General features: G+C 45.4%; 3 protein-coding genes across 3 annotated transcripts; all 3 read left to right on the top strand.

Annotated features, from left to right (window-relative positions):
* Nucleotides 1-269: 269 nt before the first annotated feature.
* On the top strand, nucleotides 270-5,041 carry LOC146233012 (solute carrier family 2, facilitated glucose transporter member 11-like). The gene is made up of 12 exons (XM_084690453.1): nucleotides 270-516; nucleotides 751-849; nucleotides 1,313-1,473; nucleotides 1,564-1,688; nucleotides 1,789-1,918; nucleotides 2,014-2,162; nucleotides 2,588-2,775; nucleotides 2,958-3,068; nucleotides 3,260-3,361; nucleotides 3,512-3,587; nucleotides 3,692-3,819; nucleotides 4,091-5,041. The coding sequence occupies exons 1-12, from the start codon at nucleotides 442-444 to the stop codon at nucleotides 4,274-4,276; spliced, it is 1,530 nt and encodes a 509-aa protein (XP_084546579.1). The 5' UTR covers nucleotides 270-441; the 3' UTR covers nucleotides 4,277-5,041.
* Nucleotides 5,042-5,097: 56 nt separating this feature from the next.
* On the top strand, nucleotides 5,098-9,392 carry LOC146233011 (solute carrier family 2, facilitated glucose transporter member 11-like). Its single transcript, XM_084690452.1, has 12 exons — nucleotides 5,098-5,356; nucleotides 5,573-5,671; nucleotides 6,087-6,247; nucleotides 6,349-6,473; nucleotides 6,562-6,691; nucleotides 6,787-6,935; nucleotides 7,355-7,542; nucleotides 7,773-7,883; nucleotides 8,123-8,224; nucleotides 8,360-8,435; nucleotides 8,528-8,655; nucleotides 8,804-9,392. The coding sequence occupies exons 1-12, from the start codon at nucleotides 5,282-5,284 to the stop codon at nucleotides 8,993-8,995; spliced, it is 1,536 nt and encodes a 511-aa protein (XP_084546578.1). The 5' UTR covers nucleotides 5,098-5,281; the 3' UTR covers nucleotides 8,996-9,392.
* Nucleotides 9,393-9,927: 535 nt separating this feature from the next.
* rbm19 (RNA binding motif protein 19) lies at nucleotides 9,928-16,579 on the top strand. The gene is made up of 24 exons (XM_084690450.1): nucleotides 9,928-10,064; nucleotides 10,314-10,496; nucleotides 10,589-10,699; nucleotides 10,820-10,864; nucleotides 11,272-11,521; nucleotides 11,622-11,917; nucleotides 12,059-12,118; nucleotides 12,245-12,323; nucleotides 12,427-12,498; nucleotides 12,600-12,806; nucleotides 13,011-13,141; nucleotides 13,231-13,349; nucleotides 13,524-13,620; nucleotides 13,768-13,878; nucleotides 13,969-14,169; nucleotides 14,280-14,349; nucleotides 14,503-14,654; nucleotides 14,739-14,799; nucleotides 14,888-14,967; nucleotides 15,078-15,133; nucleotides 15,244-15,357; nucleotides 15,528-15,639; nucleotides 15,757-15,877; nucleotides 16,091-16,579. The coding sequence occupies exons 1-24, from the start codon at nucleotides 10,029-10,031 to the stop codon at nucleotides 16,171-16,173; spliced, it is 2,847 nt and encodes a 948-aa protein (XP_084546576.1). The 5' UTR covers nucleotides 9,928-10,028; the 3' UTR covers nucleotides 16,174-16,579.
* Nucleotides 16,580-16,600: the final 21 nt, after the last annotated feature.

Below are 16,600 nucleotides of genomic sequence, written 5' to 3'. Positions count from 1 at the left end.
GTATATTTTCTTTCACTGATCCATTTTTAAAATGAACATAAATGAAGAGTCAACAGAATCACAGCGAGAGGTAGGCTGATGTTTTTTATTTAATCATCAACAGGTTTCAACTTTTTCCACAAGTTCTCTAAGATTAGTTCCGCATAAAATTGATTAGCTGCATCCACAGTGAAATACATTTCTGCACATGTCTTTTCAGTAGGCAACTTAGAGCTGTACTGTGCTTCCGTGAAGGAGAAAAAAACGATGCTAATGTAATTGTGTATGCTTTAGAAAGGACAACTCATCAATTGTATCATGTACACTATATTAACTGGGATCCTCGTCCAGTTGACGAGAGGTTTCCCGCTGAAGGATGAGCCCATTGAAAACTTTTTCTTTGCGAGATTGTTAACATTTGAAGACCATAACAGAAACGGTAGTGTAGGAAACTGAATAAAAATGACGAGGGATAAAATAAACGAGGAACATCAGCCTTTACTTAAAGACATAAAAGAATCAAAGGGGACATTTAAGGTAGGTGTAGTATTAGTCTATTATTATTGGACTAAGTTTAAATGTTGACGAGACAACCCTTAGCAATCATTCCTTATGAAAACAAAAGACAAAATCATACATTTAAAAAATGACAATAGCTTTGTTGTTATTGATAGGTCAGTTCTATGGGCTATATACATGTTCAAACCACACATGTTTAATATGTGTTATTTGTATTCCTATAGAATGCTAAACACATTATTATTGTTGCAGGTTCCTAACAAATCGCTTCTACTGGCTGTTTGTGCAGCATGTATAGGAGGGACTTTTCAGTATGGTTATAATATTTCAATAATCAATGCTCCCACAAAGGTAAGTAATTAGATTACTTAAATTTGTATCTGCCAGCTACTTAAGTTAAGATAATGTTATTGTTAGTAAATGTTGAACCGTCATTCTGTTTATATAACGTAACCTTTTTGTGTCAACATTTCACGCGCCACAAAATTGAAATTATGCACAGTCCCCACGCAGAACACATAGTCACAGTTTGAGTCACATGAAGACCCCGAGGTTTATCTGCCAACAGGACTGTAGGTCACACCAGAATTGTTGATGTACTTTGGTGTTTCAAGTGTATCACAATGAACTATGGAGAACACTGTAACCAACTTTGAACTTGAATGCATCCTATACTTGCCTTCCTACAATGCATTAGTGTTCAAAGTTTGGTGTTGTTTACATAATTTCATGCTAATTAAAATAAATATACATTTCAGTTGTGATCTGTTTTTAAGAGATATTCAGACTGCTCTGTGATGCTTTCTCTCTCCAGTCTGTGCAGAATTTCATCAACCAAACCTGGCTGGAACGTTATGACAGTCAGATCTCAGAGCAAGCCCTCACTCTGCTCTGGTCCACCATCGTGTCCATTTTCACTTTAGGAGGATTTGTTGGGGCATCTATTGGTGGAACACTAGCCATTAGATTTGGGAGGTAGGTTTTCGTAATGTTCGTAATAGGTGCACAGGCTGTTTTGATCAGTTTATCTGCATGTATTGATGATCTGTGTTCCTTCCCTCTCAGAAAAGGGACACTGCTGTTCAACAACCTGTTTGCCCTGCTGGCAGCTCTGTTCATGGGCCTGAGCTTCCCCACTGGAGCGTTTGAACTCCTCATTGTTGGACGATTCTTCACAGGGCTTAATGCAGGTAAACATCTCACAGGGGGAAACTATTTCACAAATGGAACATACATGTTCCTGGGTATAGACATGCGTCTTGTGCCATCATCTTGTCTTCTGTTTGGCAGGTATTGGCATTTGTACTCAGCCTCTCTACCTGGGGGAAATAGCCCCTAGGGCACTCCGGGGTGCCATGGCGATGGGGACCTCCATATTTATCACTGGGGGGATTCTTACTGGACAGGTGATTGGTCTAAAGTAAGGAAAGACCCATCCTTGACTTTACATCAGAGTACTTGAAACGCATGGTCTGTAATCTGCATTCTATACTGTGCTACATCTGTGTCCTCCAGAGAACTGCTGGGTAAAGAGGAATACTGGCCCATCCTGCTGTCCACCACATGTATCCCAGCATTCCTGCAGCTTCTCATTCTGCCCTGGTTCCCAGAGAGCCCTCGCTACCTGCTCATCGACCAAGGAGATGAACAAGGGTGTAAGAAGGGTAAGGCTTCACAGAACTGCCTCCATTTGATGACATCTTATACTGATCTAACAGTTCAGATACGCTTGGAAACCTACAAGTCTATTTTTGGGGCGTCTGCATAACTCTTCCTCTTGGCCTGAAGATTGATTTTGCAAGCTGCACATGACAGGAAGTCACCCCCATATTAGATCATACATACCACCGTAAACATCAATTGTGGAATAAGTTCCCCTGGAGGTGCCTCTGACCACAGATTCAAGCCAAGCACATGACTAACAGCAGGTTCACAGCAAAGGCCGGTTTCACAAAGACCATCTTCCTTACGTCTCATAGATGAATGCTCAATTTTTTTTGCTAGCTGAATATATCTGTGAATGCATGACAAGCTGAACAAATGGAAGACCATGTGATCCCTGTCTGGTGTTTCCTGCGTCTCTCTGCAGCGCTGAAACGACTGCACGGCACCGATAACTTTGACAGCGAGCTGGAGGACATGGAGAGGGAGAGGGTCAGCGCAGGGGGGGTCAGAGCCAGGAGGCCCTGGGAGCTGTTCTCAGACCACAGCCTCCGGTGGCAGCTCCTCTCCATCATCATCATCAACTGTGCTCAGCAGCTCAACGGCATCAACGCTGTACGGACGCCACCGACACCAAACCTCCCTCCACCACACAACCACCTCACACACTCACACTTCAATATTTTATTTATACATGGAAATATCAAAGCATATTCAGGGTCAAATAAACAAACATATGACACTTGCTGATAATTGGACGGTACTCTAAAGGGATGTTGTTTGTGTCTCTGTTGCAGATTTACTTCTATGCAGATTATGTGTTTAGGCAGGCTGGTATTTCAGAGGATAAGATACCGTACACTGTTGTGGGAACAGGTGCCTGTGAATGCATCACTGCCCTTACTTGTGTAAGTATACTTTTGTCTTTCTACACATTTCCAGGCACTGGAACATTGCTGACATGCACTCCCTTGGATGTTTCATCTTTTTTTCCAGCAAATTCTCCCTTCTCAATCTCAAAATGACGATTAACTGTCATGGTTTGAAAGCACTGTTTTCATCGACTTGATGGTTGTCTTGCGCCGTGTTGTGTTTTTAGGGCCTGCTTATTGAATGCTTGGGAAGGAAAGTGCTCATCATTGGAGGGTACACCCTCATGTCTATCTGGTGCATTCTGTTCACTGTGACCCTCACCTTCCAAGTAAGGCTTTTTATTTGTATATGTTTTATTTGTATCCATCCATCTACAGTATCTATTGAAACAACAAGCACGTGTAATTTGCAGTTGCCTGGATAGCTTCTACCTCTCTCAGATATTTGATATTCCCTCATCTCCCCCCCCCCTCCCCAGGATGCCAGTCCATGGGTTCCTTATCTCAGCATGGCGTGTATCTTTGCTTTCATCCTGAGCTTTGGTTTGGGGCCAGGTAACAGACCAACGACACCACTGACAGACCACATCACACATCTGAGAGTCAGTCTGACCTAAAGGTGTTTACTCATTTAAGGATTCTTCTTCTTTGTCCTGAAGGCGGCGTGACAAACATCTTGACCACGGAGTTGTTCACTCAGACTACACGCCCTGCTGCCTACATGATTGGAGGCTCTGTGAACTGGCTCAGTTTCTTCCTCATAGGAATGGTTTTCCCGTTCATTGTGGTAAGTGCTTCCTGTGACTTTAAAGGTACTACCAACAAATGTAGTTAAAATTCAGAGGTATGTTATGGACGTGCATCACATGGTACCACCCCTGTCATCAGTGTTTGGCCCTCTGTAGGTGGTCTTGGTCTCGGTAGACCGGTCAGGTCTTTTCCAGAGTGTAGGAGATGTTGTCAATTATACAATTAAAGTTACTTAAAGGAGAGATGGTCGCCACTGGGTTGAACAGGCCAGGTCCAGATCTGACGTGTTGACATCTTTCCATCCACAGACTGGGCTGCAGCAGTACTGTTTCCTGGTGTTCCTGGTCGTTTGCTGTTTGGTGGCGATATACATTTTCCTGGTGGTGCCCGAGACCAAGAACAAAACGTTCTTGGAGATCCATAATGAGTTCCAGTCCAAGAAGAAGAAGCCCATCAAAGCAGACAGTGCTGATGGGAAGACCACGCTGCTGTAAACTCCACTGTGAAACTCTGTTTATCATTCCACATCTTCCAATGCCGTGCACCTGCTTCCAAAACTGGAATCAAGATGTAACCCATTCTAACTATATAATGTGGGAATGTACAAAGCATTACAATCAATTAGGTGCTATTCTTTATCTTAATATGGTAGGAATACTAAATGTTGTTTGTTTTTTATGAAGAAAGACATTTGTTTTACATTAAAATTACAAAAGCAGCTTCGTTTTTTTTTTTTTTTTACATTTATTTTGGTCTTTTATAGGTTTCATCTCGGGATTAAATTTGAGACACGTGTGGCCCAGGTTTGATTTAGATTTTTTTTTTCAATATTTCAGTACAGATGGTAAAGTCAATCTTCACTTATTCACTTGGGTAACCCCCCTCCCCAATAATCTGTATGGGGTTTTCAGCCACAGTGAAGCATGTGATCATGTTATTAAGAAGAACAACGAAGTAATTCAGCGCCACGAGAGGAGAAATGCTTAACAGTAAAACAATCATCAGGCAAACCCAAAAGATTACTGCATATCCCACTTGTGTGGTAAAATTGTAGACAATACAATTGCAATAGTTATATGATATAAAAATAGTTATGTTTTTATTTGAAACGAAATGTTTTGTAGCACTGTATTTCAAAGACAATAATTAAGTTGCTTGTATCTTAAAACATTTTCCCGAAATTAAACAACTGGGAAAAAGAAGCAAGATAAAAAAAATTGACATATAATTTGTAGTCAGCATTTTTGTTTCGCGGTCGTCACGATATTTCGCCTTTGTGGGTGTCGAGATAGAGGTGGATTTGGGAAAAGCACTGTCTGAAGCGCTTCAACGAGAGCTTTGTGGACAGTCCTAGATGAGATGTCTCTTCTCACAGGTTTGTCTGACATACCTCAGTCTACCTCTAATTGGATGAGTCTTTTGCAAACTTTTCCTTGCAAGAGTGTATATTTGTAAACCGTAATACAAACGGAACCATAGAGGAAACTCAGAGACTAAAAATGAATGAAGAAAAAAGTAATGGAGAGTTTCAGCCTTTACTTAACGACTTAAAAGAAACACAGGGAACATTTAGGGTAAGTGTGATAATATATATTTTTAAAACGTTATTGTATCTAAATGGCCTATATTACTGAACTAGACGTGTAGAATTAACATACACGATATTATATGGGAGCTAATCTTAAGCCCCGTTTACAAATAATAAAAAAGTACATAGAAAAAGATACGGTTTACTTCAAGTAGTCTAAACCAAATCATAGAACACTAATCACCTTATCATATGTTTTCAGTTTCCTAACAAATCACTGCTACTGGCAGTATGCGCAGCTTGCATTGGAGGGTCTTTTCAGTGTGGCTATAATACTTCAATCATCAATGCCCCCACGAAGGTAAGACGTTTTTATTGTATTGTCATTTACGGCCATTTGATAGTTGTCGTCCAAGCGTCATTTGAATGCTGTGGTAGGCTATTACTCTTGCGTACACATTCTCGCCATTATAGGAATTACACACGCAACCTTCAAGATCTCACGATCACTGTCTGAGTCACATGATTCTCCTGAGGCTTATATTCCAAAATTGTAAGTCATACCTTATAAACATGACTTGATTCCCTTGGGAATATCACAAAGAGCCTTTTTAATGAATCAACCTATAATATAAATAATTGTAGAAGCTGTGCAGGGCAACATTTTGGGTTGTTAACTTTATTAAATGCAAAGCAACTTGATCACACCTGTGCTGTATACATGAGATTCCGTTTATTTTTTGTTGTTGCTTTTGTCTGATGCTTTCTCTCTCCAGTCTGTGCAGAATTTCATCAACCAAACCTGGCTGGAACGTTATGACAGTCAGATCTCAGAGCAAGCCCTCACTCTGCTCTGGTCCACCATCGTGTCCATTTTCACTTTAGGAGGATTTGCTGGAGCATCTATTGGTGGAGCACTAGCCATTAGATTTGGGAGGTATCAGAGATGTTTTGATACATCATTTCCAGTAATACTCATCCATCCCTTTCCCTTTTATGATCTGTACGTATTGATGATCTGTGTTCCTTCCCTCTCAGAAAAGGGACACTGCTGTTCAACAACCTGTTTGCCCTGCTGGCAGCTCTGTTCATGGGCCTGAGCTTCCCCACTGGAGCGTTTGAACTCCTCATTGTTGGACGATTCTTCACAGGGCTTAATGCAGGTAAACATCCCGCCCTGAACTCATTTTTTTAGATCGTGAGAGATATAATATGAAAGTCACCATTCATAGATTGTCACCTGATTTGCAGGTGTTGGCATATCCACCCAGCCTCTCTACCTGGGGGAAATAGCCCCAAAGGCACTCCGGGGTGCCATGGCGATGGGGACCTCCATATTTATCACTGGGGGGATTCTTACTGGACAGGTGATTGGTCTAAAGTAAGGAAAGACCCATCCTTGACTTTACATCAGAGTACTTGAAACGCATGGTCTGTAATCTGCATTCTATACTGTGCTACATCTGTGTCCTCCAGAGAACTGCTGGGTAAAGAGGAATACTGGCCCATCCTGCTGTCCACCACATGTATCCCAGCATTCCTGCAGCTTCTCATTCTGCCCTGGTTCCCAGAGAGCCCTCGCTACCTGCTCATCGACCAAGGAGATGAACAAGGGTGTAAAAATGGTACGGCTTCACAGAACTGCCTCCATTTTAGTATGAGCAGACAGTTAAACTAACAAAGAGGCAGGTCTGTTTGTGTGGTCCTCACACCTGTTAGTCAAGTTCTCTTCCTTACTCTGATCGTTTTACCCGGTGCATGTGATAGGACGTCAATCAAACCTGAGGTCAGATAATAAAAGTAAAAAGAGAATTACTGGACTTACAGTTGTGGTGCACATTACCATTGAATGCAGATTCAAGACACGGAACATTATTTATCAGAAGGTTCACAGAAAGCGGGCTTCTTCTCAAAGACCATTTTTATTACGTATCGCTGAAAAATCCTTTGTTTTTGTTTCATGTGTGAAAAGCAGAACCTTTGACTTGTGAAATACACATTGGCCATGTGATCCCTGTCTGGTGTTTCCTGCGTCTCTCTGCAGCGCTGAAACGACTGCACGGCACCGATAACTTCGACAGCGAGCTGGAGGACATGGAGAGGGAGAGGGTCAGCGCAGGGGGGGTCAGAGCCAGGAGGCCCTGGGAGCTGTTCTCAGACCACAGCCTCCGGTGGCAGCTCCTCTCCATCATCATCATCAACTGTGCTCAGCAGCTCAACGGCATCAACGCTGTACGGACGCCACCAACACCAAACTTCCCTTTATCCAATGTCCACCTGCATCTCATGCATTAAGTCTTTAATTCATTAATTAATTTAACAGTCAAAAGCCTTTTATATATATATCAATACGTAAATTATAATGCGCCCCAATACACACACTGTACACATAATATGAAGATTTTCTACATTTTCTACAACTACAGTGGATTTTTGATTGGTTTTCTGTCTTTCCGTTGCAGATTTATTTCTATGCAGATTATGTGTTTCGGCAGGCTGGTATTTCAGAGGATAAGATACCGTATGCCGCTGTGGGGACAGGTGCCTGTGAGTGCATCACTGCCCTGACCTGTGTAAGCATCCCTATGCATTCCCACACAGTTCCAGACCCTGGATCATTGCTGTGTTGACACACACTCCCCTGGGGATTTTAAAAATAATATAATTATCTATAACTGTACCAACACATTCTCACTCCTCACTATACCAGTTATTAGTTGTAGGGTTTTTTTTCCCCCATGTTGATTGTCTCATTCAACAATGTTTTCAACGAAAGCCTACGTGTCTTGCATGTCATGTGTTGTGTTTTTAGGGCATGCTCATCGAACGATTGGGAAGGAAAGTGCTCATCATTGGAGGGTACACCCTCATGTCTATCTGGTGCATTCTGTTCACTGTGACTCTCACCTTCCATGTAAGGCTTTTTATTTTTATATTTAACACTCGCGCATCATACAACTTGTCTTCCATTATTTTGTATGCGAGTCCTTTGATTGAAAGTTGTCTGGAGGGCTTCAGACCATCACCGTGATCCTCTCTGCCCCTCCAGACTGCCAGCCCATGGGTTCCTTATCTCAGCATGGCGTGTGTCTTTGCTTTCATCCTGAGCTTTGGCTTGGGGCCAGGTAACAGACCAACAGCACCACTGACAGACCACATTATGCATCAGACTTTACATTGTTTACTCATTTAAGGATTCTTCTTCTTTGTCCTGAAGGCGGCGTGACAAACATCTTGTCCACGGAGTTGTTCACTCAGACTACACGCCCTGCTGCCTACATGATTGGAGGCTCTGTGAACTGGCTCAGTTTCTTCTTCATAGGAATGGTTTTCCCGTTCATTGTGGTAAGTGCTTGTTCGACAGTGAATTAATTTTTTATTTAAAATGCAGGAAATGGTGTCAAATGACTAAATTATCATTTGATACAAAAGGGGTGGAGGGGTTGAACAGGCCAGGTCCAGATCTGACGTGTTGACATCTTTCCATCCACAGACTGGGCTGCAGCAGTACTGTTTCCTGGTGTTCCTGGTCGTTTGCTGTTTGGTGGCGATATACATTTTCCTGGTGGTTCCCGAGACCAAGAACAAAACGTTCTTGGAGATCCATAATGACTTCCAGTCCAAGAAGCCTGTCAAAGCAGACAGTGCTGATGGAAAGACAACACTGCTGTCGACTCCACTGTGAAACTCACCCTCTGTTCATCATTCCACATCTTCCAGTGCTATGCATGTCATTACACAATGTATTAGAATTCTGAAATGACGGAATTTAAACCTGCCTGCCCACTATTTATTTACCCACTATGTATTTTGGGAACATTACTCACTAAGCTTAGGACTTTGCACACACACAAAACACACACACGCATGCTATGATGTTATTAGCAAAGAACAAGTGAGTTTTGAGGGGTTGAAACGTGTTCACTACAACAAGAGCTTCTAGAATACAGGGGAAACCATTGATTATATTTTAAATTAAGTATTGTAAAGTGACTTTTGTGAAAAATACACATTTGATAAACATTTCAATTGTGAAGTGTGCATTGCACAGTATTAAAGTATCATTTCCATTGTAAAAGTTATTGGGAAAACGGCTTTATTCGATGCATTTTCATTCATATTTAATGACCCCATGCTGGGTCATAGTGAGTTTGTGACCCTACCGCATATCTCGAGGTTTAATGTGAGCATTACACTTGCAGTTCTCACAGTAAACCACCAGGTGGCGATGATAAAGCGCAGCCCTATGGAACGGATTTTTACGGGGCAGTGTTTCGACAGCGCCATTGGGCTGCGCTTCAAGACTGCCATCTAGTGGTTTAAAGTGTAAATTACAAGTGCAGTTCTCACAGTAAACCACCAGGTGGCGATGATAAAGCGCAGCCCTATGGAACGGATTTTTAAGGGCCAGTGTTTCGACAGCGCCATTGGGCTGCGCTTCAAGACTGCCATCTAGTGGTTCAAAGTGTGAATTACAAGTGCAGTTCTTACAGTAAACCACCAGGTGGCGATGATAAAGCGCAGCCCTATGGAACGGATTTTTAAGGGCCCTGGAACAGATAAACTCTTCGTTCGATCGATGTTTCGGAATGTTTGGTCACGCCTAGCTTCAACTCCTCCTACAAAAAATGGCGACCCAGTATTAAGTCCATGCTTGCTTGTTGACATTTGTTTTTAACGTTTTCTCACTGTGTTTATGCAATACAGTTCCGCTAACCATGTCGAGATTAATCGTAAAAAACCTACCGAACGGGGTAAGTAATTGGGGTAGTCACAAATTACACTAAATGCATAGTTTTGACGTACTGCTTAGACGGCTAGCTAACGTGTTATCTCAAGCCTCAGCAAAACCAGTGCTACCTAACATCAGGATATTTGTGGAGAGTTTAGCTCAGTTTAATCGTTTTAGAGGTAATCTAGGATGTGAATGTACTTTCTATGACGAGTGACATCATTGCAAATCATTAGCCTGTCACAGTTGGTAAAAGTATCTCCGTCTACAGATGAAGGAAGACAGGTTCCGGACTTTATTTGCAGCCTTTGGAACCCTGACAGACTGCAGCTTGAAGTTCACTCAAGATGGCAAGTTTCGCAAATTCGGCTTTGTGGGTTTCAAGACGGAGGACGATGCAAACAAGGCGTTGAAACACTTCAACAAGAGCTTCGTGGACACGTCCAGAGTTACGGTGAGAAACCTCTCTCCCAATCAACAACTTGTCTTTCACATGCCTACCGTGGCCCTCTCTGATGGCTCAGTGTTGCGTTTCTGTCTGACCAGGTGGAAATGTGTAAGTCGTTTGGCGACCCCACCAAGGCCAGAGCATGGAGCAAACACACCCAGAGTGCAGGCCCAGGGTCAGCCACCAAGGAGGCCAAAGAGGGGAAAAAGGTAAACAAAGAGATTTATTGAGTCGTTAATATGCACAGTTTAATCTCTCCATGTAATATTTACCCCCCATACTAGGGGCACCAGTGTCTTTAATGTTCCTTTGTGTTCTTTTGTGCTCAGGACAAGAAGAAGAAGAAAGAAGAGAAACCCAGTGTTCTAGGAGAAGTATGTTTGTTTCCCAGAGAAAAGCATGACATGCCAGTCAGCGGTTATAAACTGGGTAGAGGTGTAGGGGGTTGGAAGACAGTGGGGGGGAGTCAGGTGGCTGAGCGGTTAGGGAATCGGGCTATTAATCAGAAGGTCGCTGGTTCGATTGCCGGCCATGACAAATGACGTTGTGTCCTTGGGCAAGGCACTTTACCCTACTTGCCTCGGGGGGAATGTCCCTGTACTTACTGTAAGTCACTCTGGATAAGAGCGTCCGCTAAATGACTAAATGTAATGTAATGTAAAAAAGACAGTTCTGAAGCATAACCGCCAAGATCTGATTGTAGTAAAGCCTGTAATAACACAAACGAGGTGTGTTGTGTCTCTGGTTGTCCATGGTTGACCCTGTCTTCTCTGTCTGCCAGCTGGAAGAGGATCAGGGCTTTAAGGAGTTTGTATCGGTACATCAGAACCGCAGTCAGGCCCCTACCTGGGCTAACGACGTCGTGGACCGATCGGCAGCCCCCGAGGTTGGGAAGGGAACGAATCAGGAGAAGAAGAAGACCAAGAAGAAACCTTTGTCGGATGATTACCTCAACTTTGATTCAGACCAATCAGAGGATGAGGAAGAAGAAATGGAGGCGGAGGAGGAGGATGGGGATGGTGATGAACAGGGTGAGTTCATTGCATGTTAACGTGTTGGTGACTACAGCTGCATGTGTGGAAGTGGTGTGGCTTTGAGGATTGTTGTACTAACTGTTTTTTGTACTGACAGGTGCTACTAAGGAGGCTCTGAAGTCTGGCCTGTCTGATATGGAGTACCTGCGGTCAAAGGTAGCACAGCCAGGGGGTAACGTGGAGCAAAGTGAGGAGGAGGAGGATGATGAAGAGGAGGAGGATGATGAAGATGAAGATACAGGCCCTGTGCCTACTGACAGTGCCTATGAAAGTGGAGACAGAGATGTCCTGAAGGCCAAAGCCTCAGCCCCGGCCTCGGCCCCTGCCCCGGCCTCAGCCTCTGGCCCAGATAAAAACCTCAACAAAGCAGCCAGCAAGTCTACCAAACAGGAAGTGAGGCCCTGTTTATCTTCTAACTTTGCCATCCGACATTAACCTGAACCTTCAAACTCACCCCCTGATCCCCTGAAGTCATGGGTTTCTAAGTGGATCAGTCTTTAAAACTTTAACAGTGTGTATGTGTGCTTCATATAGACAGAGCCCACCACAGAGTTCCAAGTAAAACTGAGAGGAGCTCCATTCAATGTCAAAGAGGTGAGTGCACAAGGGTGGGAATCAAGTCTAGTGTTGTCAGCGCTCACTCTCCACATTCGAGTTCCAGTTGTTTCTGCGTTCCCCCCAAAAAACGTAACTGTTCTGTTTTGCGCGTGACGCCGCCAGCAACAAGTACGAGAGTTCATGACCCCTCTGAAGCCTGTGGCCATCCGGATCGGCAAGAACGAGACGGGAAACCGTACAGGTGTGTTGGTGTGTGTGTCCTTCTCGCCTGTCAGGCTGCTACAGACGCTATTCAGCAGGGTTATGTCAGCATGAACTGAGTGTGTGTGTGTGTCTTGTTTCAGGGTACGTCTACGTGGATCTACGCTCTGAAGAGGAGGTGGAGAAGGCCCTGAAAAAGAATAAAGACTACATGGGTGGGTGTGTGTGATTCAGGTGTGTGTGTACGACTGTGTCTGGGAGTGCGTATGAAAGTATGTTTCTCACCGGTGCCGTGTGTGTGTGTGTGTGTCTTCAGGAGGGCGGTACATCGAGGTGTTCCACGTGGGCGTGCGAGGGCAGGCCAGGACGCCCACTCAGGACGGCGGCAGGGAGAAGAGCTTCACCCGAACCCTGAAGGAGGACGAGGAGGAGGAGGACGTGTCCGAGTCCGGGCGCCTCTTCATCAGGAACCTGCCTTACACCTGCACGGAGGAGGAGATCAGAGACATCTTCAGCAAGCACGGTACCCCCTCTCTCCTCCTCCAACACACACACACACACACACACACACACAGACAGACAGGAGGACACACAAGCTCTCTCACACATGCTTGATGCCAGGGACCTATGTTTCTTTTCAAATTGTGGGCGGGACAGCTGTTTAAAAAAAAAAAAAACGAGGATGCGCAGTCAGGAGGCTCCTGCTTGACGCTCCGCTCTCCCGCAGGGCCCCTGGCTGATGTGGTCTTCCCCATCGACAGCCTCACCAAGAGGCCCAAGGGGTTCGCCTTCGTCACCTACATGATCCCGGAGAACGCCGTGTCAGCTCTGGCCCAGCTGGACGGACACGTGTTCCAGGTGACCTCTCTGCTCAGTGTCACACTACCGCAATCTAGAACGTTCTGTGAAGTTTAAAGCACCTTTTCTTTTTGATTTCTCTCCCCCAGGGAAGGATGCTGCACCTGCTTCCCTCCATCATAAAGAAGGAAAAGGCTGACTCTGCTGGTTACGGCTCGACCGCCTACAAACGCCAGAAAGATGCCAAGGACAAAGCTGCCAGTACCAGGTTGGTCACACACATCTTTGTCTCCAGTTGTGAATACACAAACTTATACACACACACTTTGTAGTTTAGCTGCTTTTCCTTGCACTTTCTTTTTGCAGTGTTGGCATTGCTCAGTTGAACAGGTCGCATGTCATGAGTAAACTCTCTACATGGGGTGTGTTTTGTCTTTTCCAGCTCCCATAACTGGAACAGCTTGTTCCTGGGCACCAGCGCTGTTGCTGATGTGATCGCTGACAAATACAACACCACCAAGAGCAAAGTTCTGGACCATGTGCGTGCTGCTGTCTACACACACACACACACACACACACACACATGCCTGTACCTTTCTTTATCTCCAGTCATGAAAAGAAAAAACGTACGCAAACGTTTTTTGTTATTATGAAGTGAACTTGACCTCCCCCCCCCTCCCTTCTAGGAATCTAAAGGGAGCGTAGCTGTGAGGATGGCTCTGGGAGAGACTGAGATCGTCCAGGAGACGCGTCAGTTCTTGCTCGACAACCACGTGTGTTTAGACTCCTTCAGTCAGGTAAGTCACCAGCTCCAGGTCCGCCAAGCCACAGCCTGTGCATGGCACCTGGACCTTCATGCTGCGTTTGTTTGCTTGCGTTTCGTGTAGGCAGCCGGACCCAGAAGCACTTGCGTGATCCTGGTGAAGAACCTGCCCAGCGGGGTGTCTGCGTCCGAGCTGGAGGCCCTGTTCTCGCCTCACGGCAGCCTGGGGAGGGTGGTGCTGCCCCCTGCTGGGCTGACGGCCATCGTGGAGTTCCTGGAGCCCACGGAGGCCAAGCGGGCCTTCACCAGACTGGCCTACAGCAAGGTGAGGGAGCAGGGCTGCTCTCTCTAACACATGCTCTCTCTAACACATGCACCTCTCCTGCTGTCACTCACACTCTCTCTTTCTCACTCTCTCTCTCTCTCTCTCTCCAGTTCCAACACGTACCCCTATATTTAGAGTGGGCCCCAGGAGGAGTGTTCACAGCAGCTGCACCTGTGTCAGGTAACTACCCCACCCACACATACACACCTTTAAACGAGCCTCCCTTACATCTGCTGGTACTTCTTAGCTGGGTGTTTCTCATTAGGATTTCCCTCATTGCATCACATCACCAGTACCCGGTACATCAACAACATTCATTTGTGTGCTTCTCAGAGCCAAAGCCCAACCCAGAGGCTGCAGCACCAGAGACGGTAGGAGAGATGGAGAAGGGCGAGGAGGAAGAGGAAGAGGAGGAGAGTGCCCCGGGGTCCACTCTGTTCATCAAGAACCTGAACTTCAGCACAACAGAGCAAACGCTATGTGAAGTAAGGAAGTCGCCAAGCTCAAAGGTCAGATTATAAAAAGCTTTTTAGCGTGTTGACATAAGGTCCTTTCTTGTTCACCTCCAGACCTTCTCTAAATGTGGCAAAGTGAAGACCTGCACCATCTCCAAGAAGAAAGACAAGACGGGTACTAATCAGCTTGCGCTGTCGTCGGACGTTCATGATCGCTGTGTTGGAAGCCATGATGTTTATGTGTCTTGTCTGGGTTCCTGCAGGTAAGATGTTGTCCATGGGCTACGGCTTTGTCCAGTATCTGACCCCTCAGGCTGCGCAGAAAGCCATGAAGCAGCTACAGGTACGAACACGTACACCTCCCTGGCAAGTCTTCACATCACACCCACCCTGCACCAATCCCAGAATCTGGCATTCCTAAACTTTCCTTCCCTCCTCACCCTCCCCCATCAGCACTCCAAGGTCGATGATCACCAGCTGGAGCTGAAGGTGTCGGAGAAAGACACAAAGTGAGTTAGCGTAGCGACGTGGTCTCGTTCTTGATCTCTCTTGACACCCGGTCCAGTTGGACTTCCTGGTTCTTTAGTGACGGGCAGCTTTGTGTCCCTGTCTTCTCCAGGCCCGTGAAGACGCCTCGCAAGAAGCAGGCAGAGAAGAAACAGACGAGCTCCAAGATCCTTGTACGCAACGTCCCCTTCCAGGCCACCGTACAGGAGATAAAAGAGCTCTTCTGGTAAGACACACACTCACCCACAAATTCACTCAGACATACACACTCACTCACACATTTACAACAAAAATGAAGCATACATACTCAAATAAACAGATATTTATTGAAACGCTGTAATATAAAAATGTATGAGTGTAGCACCAGCGTAGCGATCTGTTGATGTTTGCGTGCAGTACGTTTGGGGAGCTGAAGACCGTCCGTCTTCCTAAGAAGGCCGCCGCGTCCGGATCAGGGGCACATCGTGGCTTCGGCTTCATCGACTTCCTCACCAAACAGGATGCCAAGGTCCGATACCTCGGCTCAATCTGAGCCAAGATCTCCCAGCTTGCTGTGAGTGAGAGTGAGTCGCCTGGTGCTTTGCTGACGTGTCGGATTGTCTCCCCCCCCCTACCCTCCTTGCAGAAAGCGTTTGCCGCTCTGTGCCACAGCACCCATCTGTATGGCCGCCGGCTGGTGCTGGAGTGGGCCGACGCTGAGGACACCGTGGAGACACTGCGCAGGAAAACTGCAGAGCATTACCATGGTAACACAACACCAGCCCCACCCCGTTGAACCCCCCCCCCCACACACACACACACGCACACACACACACACACATTCACCAGCTTCACCATTCGATATACATTATTGTATCTTGACCTCACAGACACTCAAGCTTCTACGTACACAGAAAATCTGCTTATCAATTATAAACTCACTTTTACTCATTTATAAAAATAAAAAAAATCCGTTTTAGTCGTTCCCAAGAAACGGAAGCAGGCCGAGGTGATGGAGGGGATTCTGGAGACGATGGAGGGGGGACAGGTGGAAGACGACTAACCCCCCCCCCCAGAGCCAAACCTCCACAGGTCTGCCTGGCCTGAGCTCTACTGTCTCAGGAGAACCATGTAGACCCGCTTATGGACCTGAGCAACAGACTCCAAGAACTCAGAGACAGCCTCTCTCTCAGTAACGGCCACTGGAGGACTTTCATTAGGGTTGAGAAATGAATTCCAACTTCCATCTTTAGACTCCTGTGACTAGTGAACTGAAGTGTGTTTATACAGACTGGGGGTTGTGACTTAGAGAGGGGTTATATATCGTCATTGTCATATCTGAGAAGATAGGATTACTGTGTACATTTGCTCATTTGATACAAAATAGCCTATTTATGTATACAATTGAAGATGAAACATGTCATTTTTGAATTGAGATGTTTTATGATTAAATGTAATACTCCAATGTCTGCAAAGAAACTGTTTGCATT

Source organism: Hypomesus nipponensis, chromosome 24, assembly GCF_054491055.1.
Source record: "Hypomesus nipponensis isolate SF chromosome 24, ASM5449105v1, whole genome shotgun sequence".
Lineage (NCBI taxonomy): Eukaryota > Metazoa > Chordata > Actinopteri > Osmeriformes > Osmeridae > Hypomesus > Hypomesus nipponensis.
This window is presented reverse-complemented; position numbering and strand designations above follow the sequence as displayed.

Excerpts from the sequence above, each read along its gene's own strand:
- LOC146233012 (XM_084690453.1), top strand. The coding sequence starts at position 442 with ATGACGAGGGATAAAATAAACGAGGAACATCAGCCTTTACTTAAAGAC. Across the intron at positions 1,689-1,788 it reads CTTCACAGGGCTTAATGCAG|GTATTGGCATTTGTACTCAG; the intron begins GTAAACATCTCA and ends TCTGTTTGGCAG. Across the intron at positions 3,588-3,691 it reads GAGCTTTGGTTTGGGGCCAG|GCGGCGTGACAAACATCTTG; the intron begins GTAACAGACCAA and ends TTTGTCCTGAAG.
- LOC146233011 (XM_084690452.1), top strand. The coding sequence starts at position 5,282 with ATGAATGAAGAAAAAAGTAATGGAGAGTTTCAGCCTTTACTTAACGAC. Across the intron at positions 5,357-5,572 it reads AAACACAGGGAACATTTAGG|TTTCCTAACAAATCACTGCT; the intron begins GTAAGTGTGATA and ends ATATGTTTTCAG. Across the intron at positions 6,692-6,786 it reads GGACAGGTGATTGGTCTAAA|AGAACTGCTGGGTAAAGAGG; the intron begins GTAAGGAAAGAC and ends TGTGTCCTCCAG.
- rbm19 (XM_084690450.1), top strand. The coding sequence starts at position 10,029 with ATGTCGAGATTAATCGTAAAAAACCTACCGAACGGG. Across the intron at positions 11,522-11,621 it reads TGGGGATGGTGATGAACAGG|GTGCTACTAAGGAGGCTCTG; the intron begins GTGAGTTCATTG and ends TTGTACTGACAG. Across the intron at positions 14,350-14,502 it reads AGCAGCTGCACCTGTGTCAG|AGCCAAAGCCCAACCCAGAG; the intron begins GTAACTACCCCA and ends TGTGCTTCTCAG.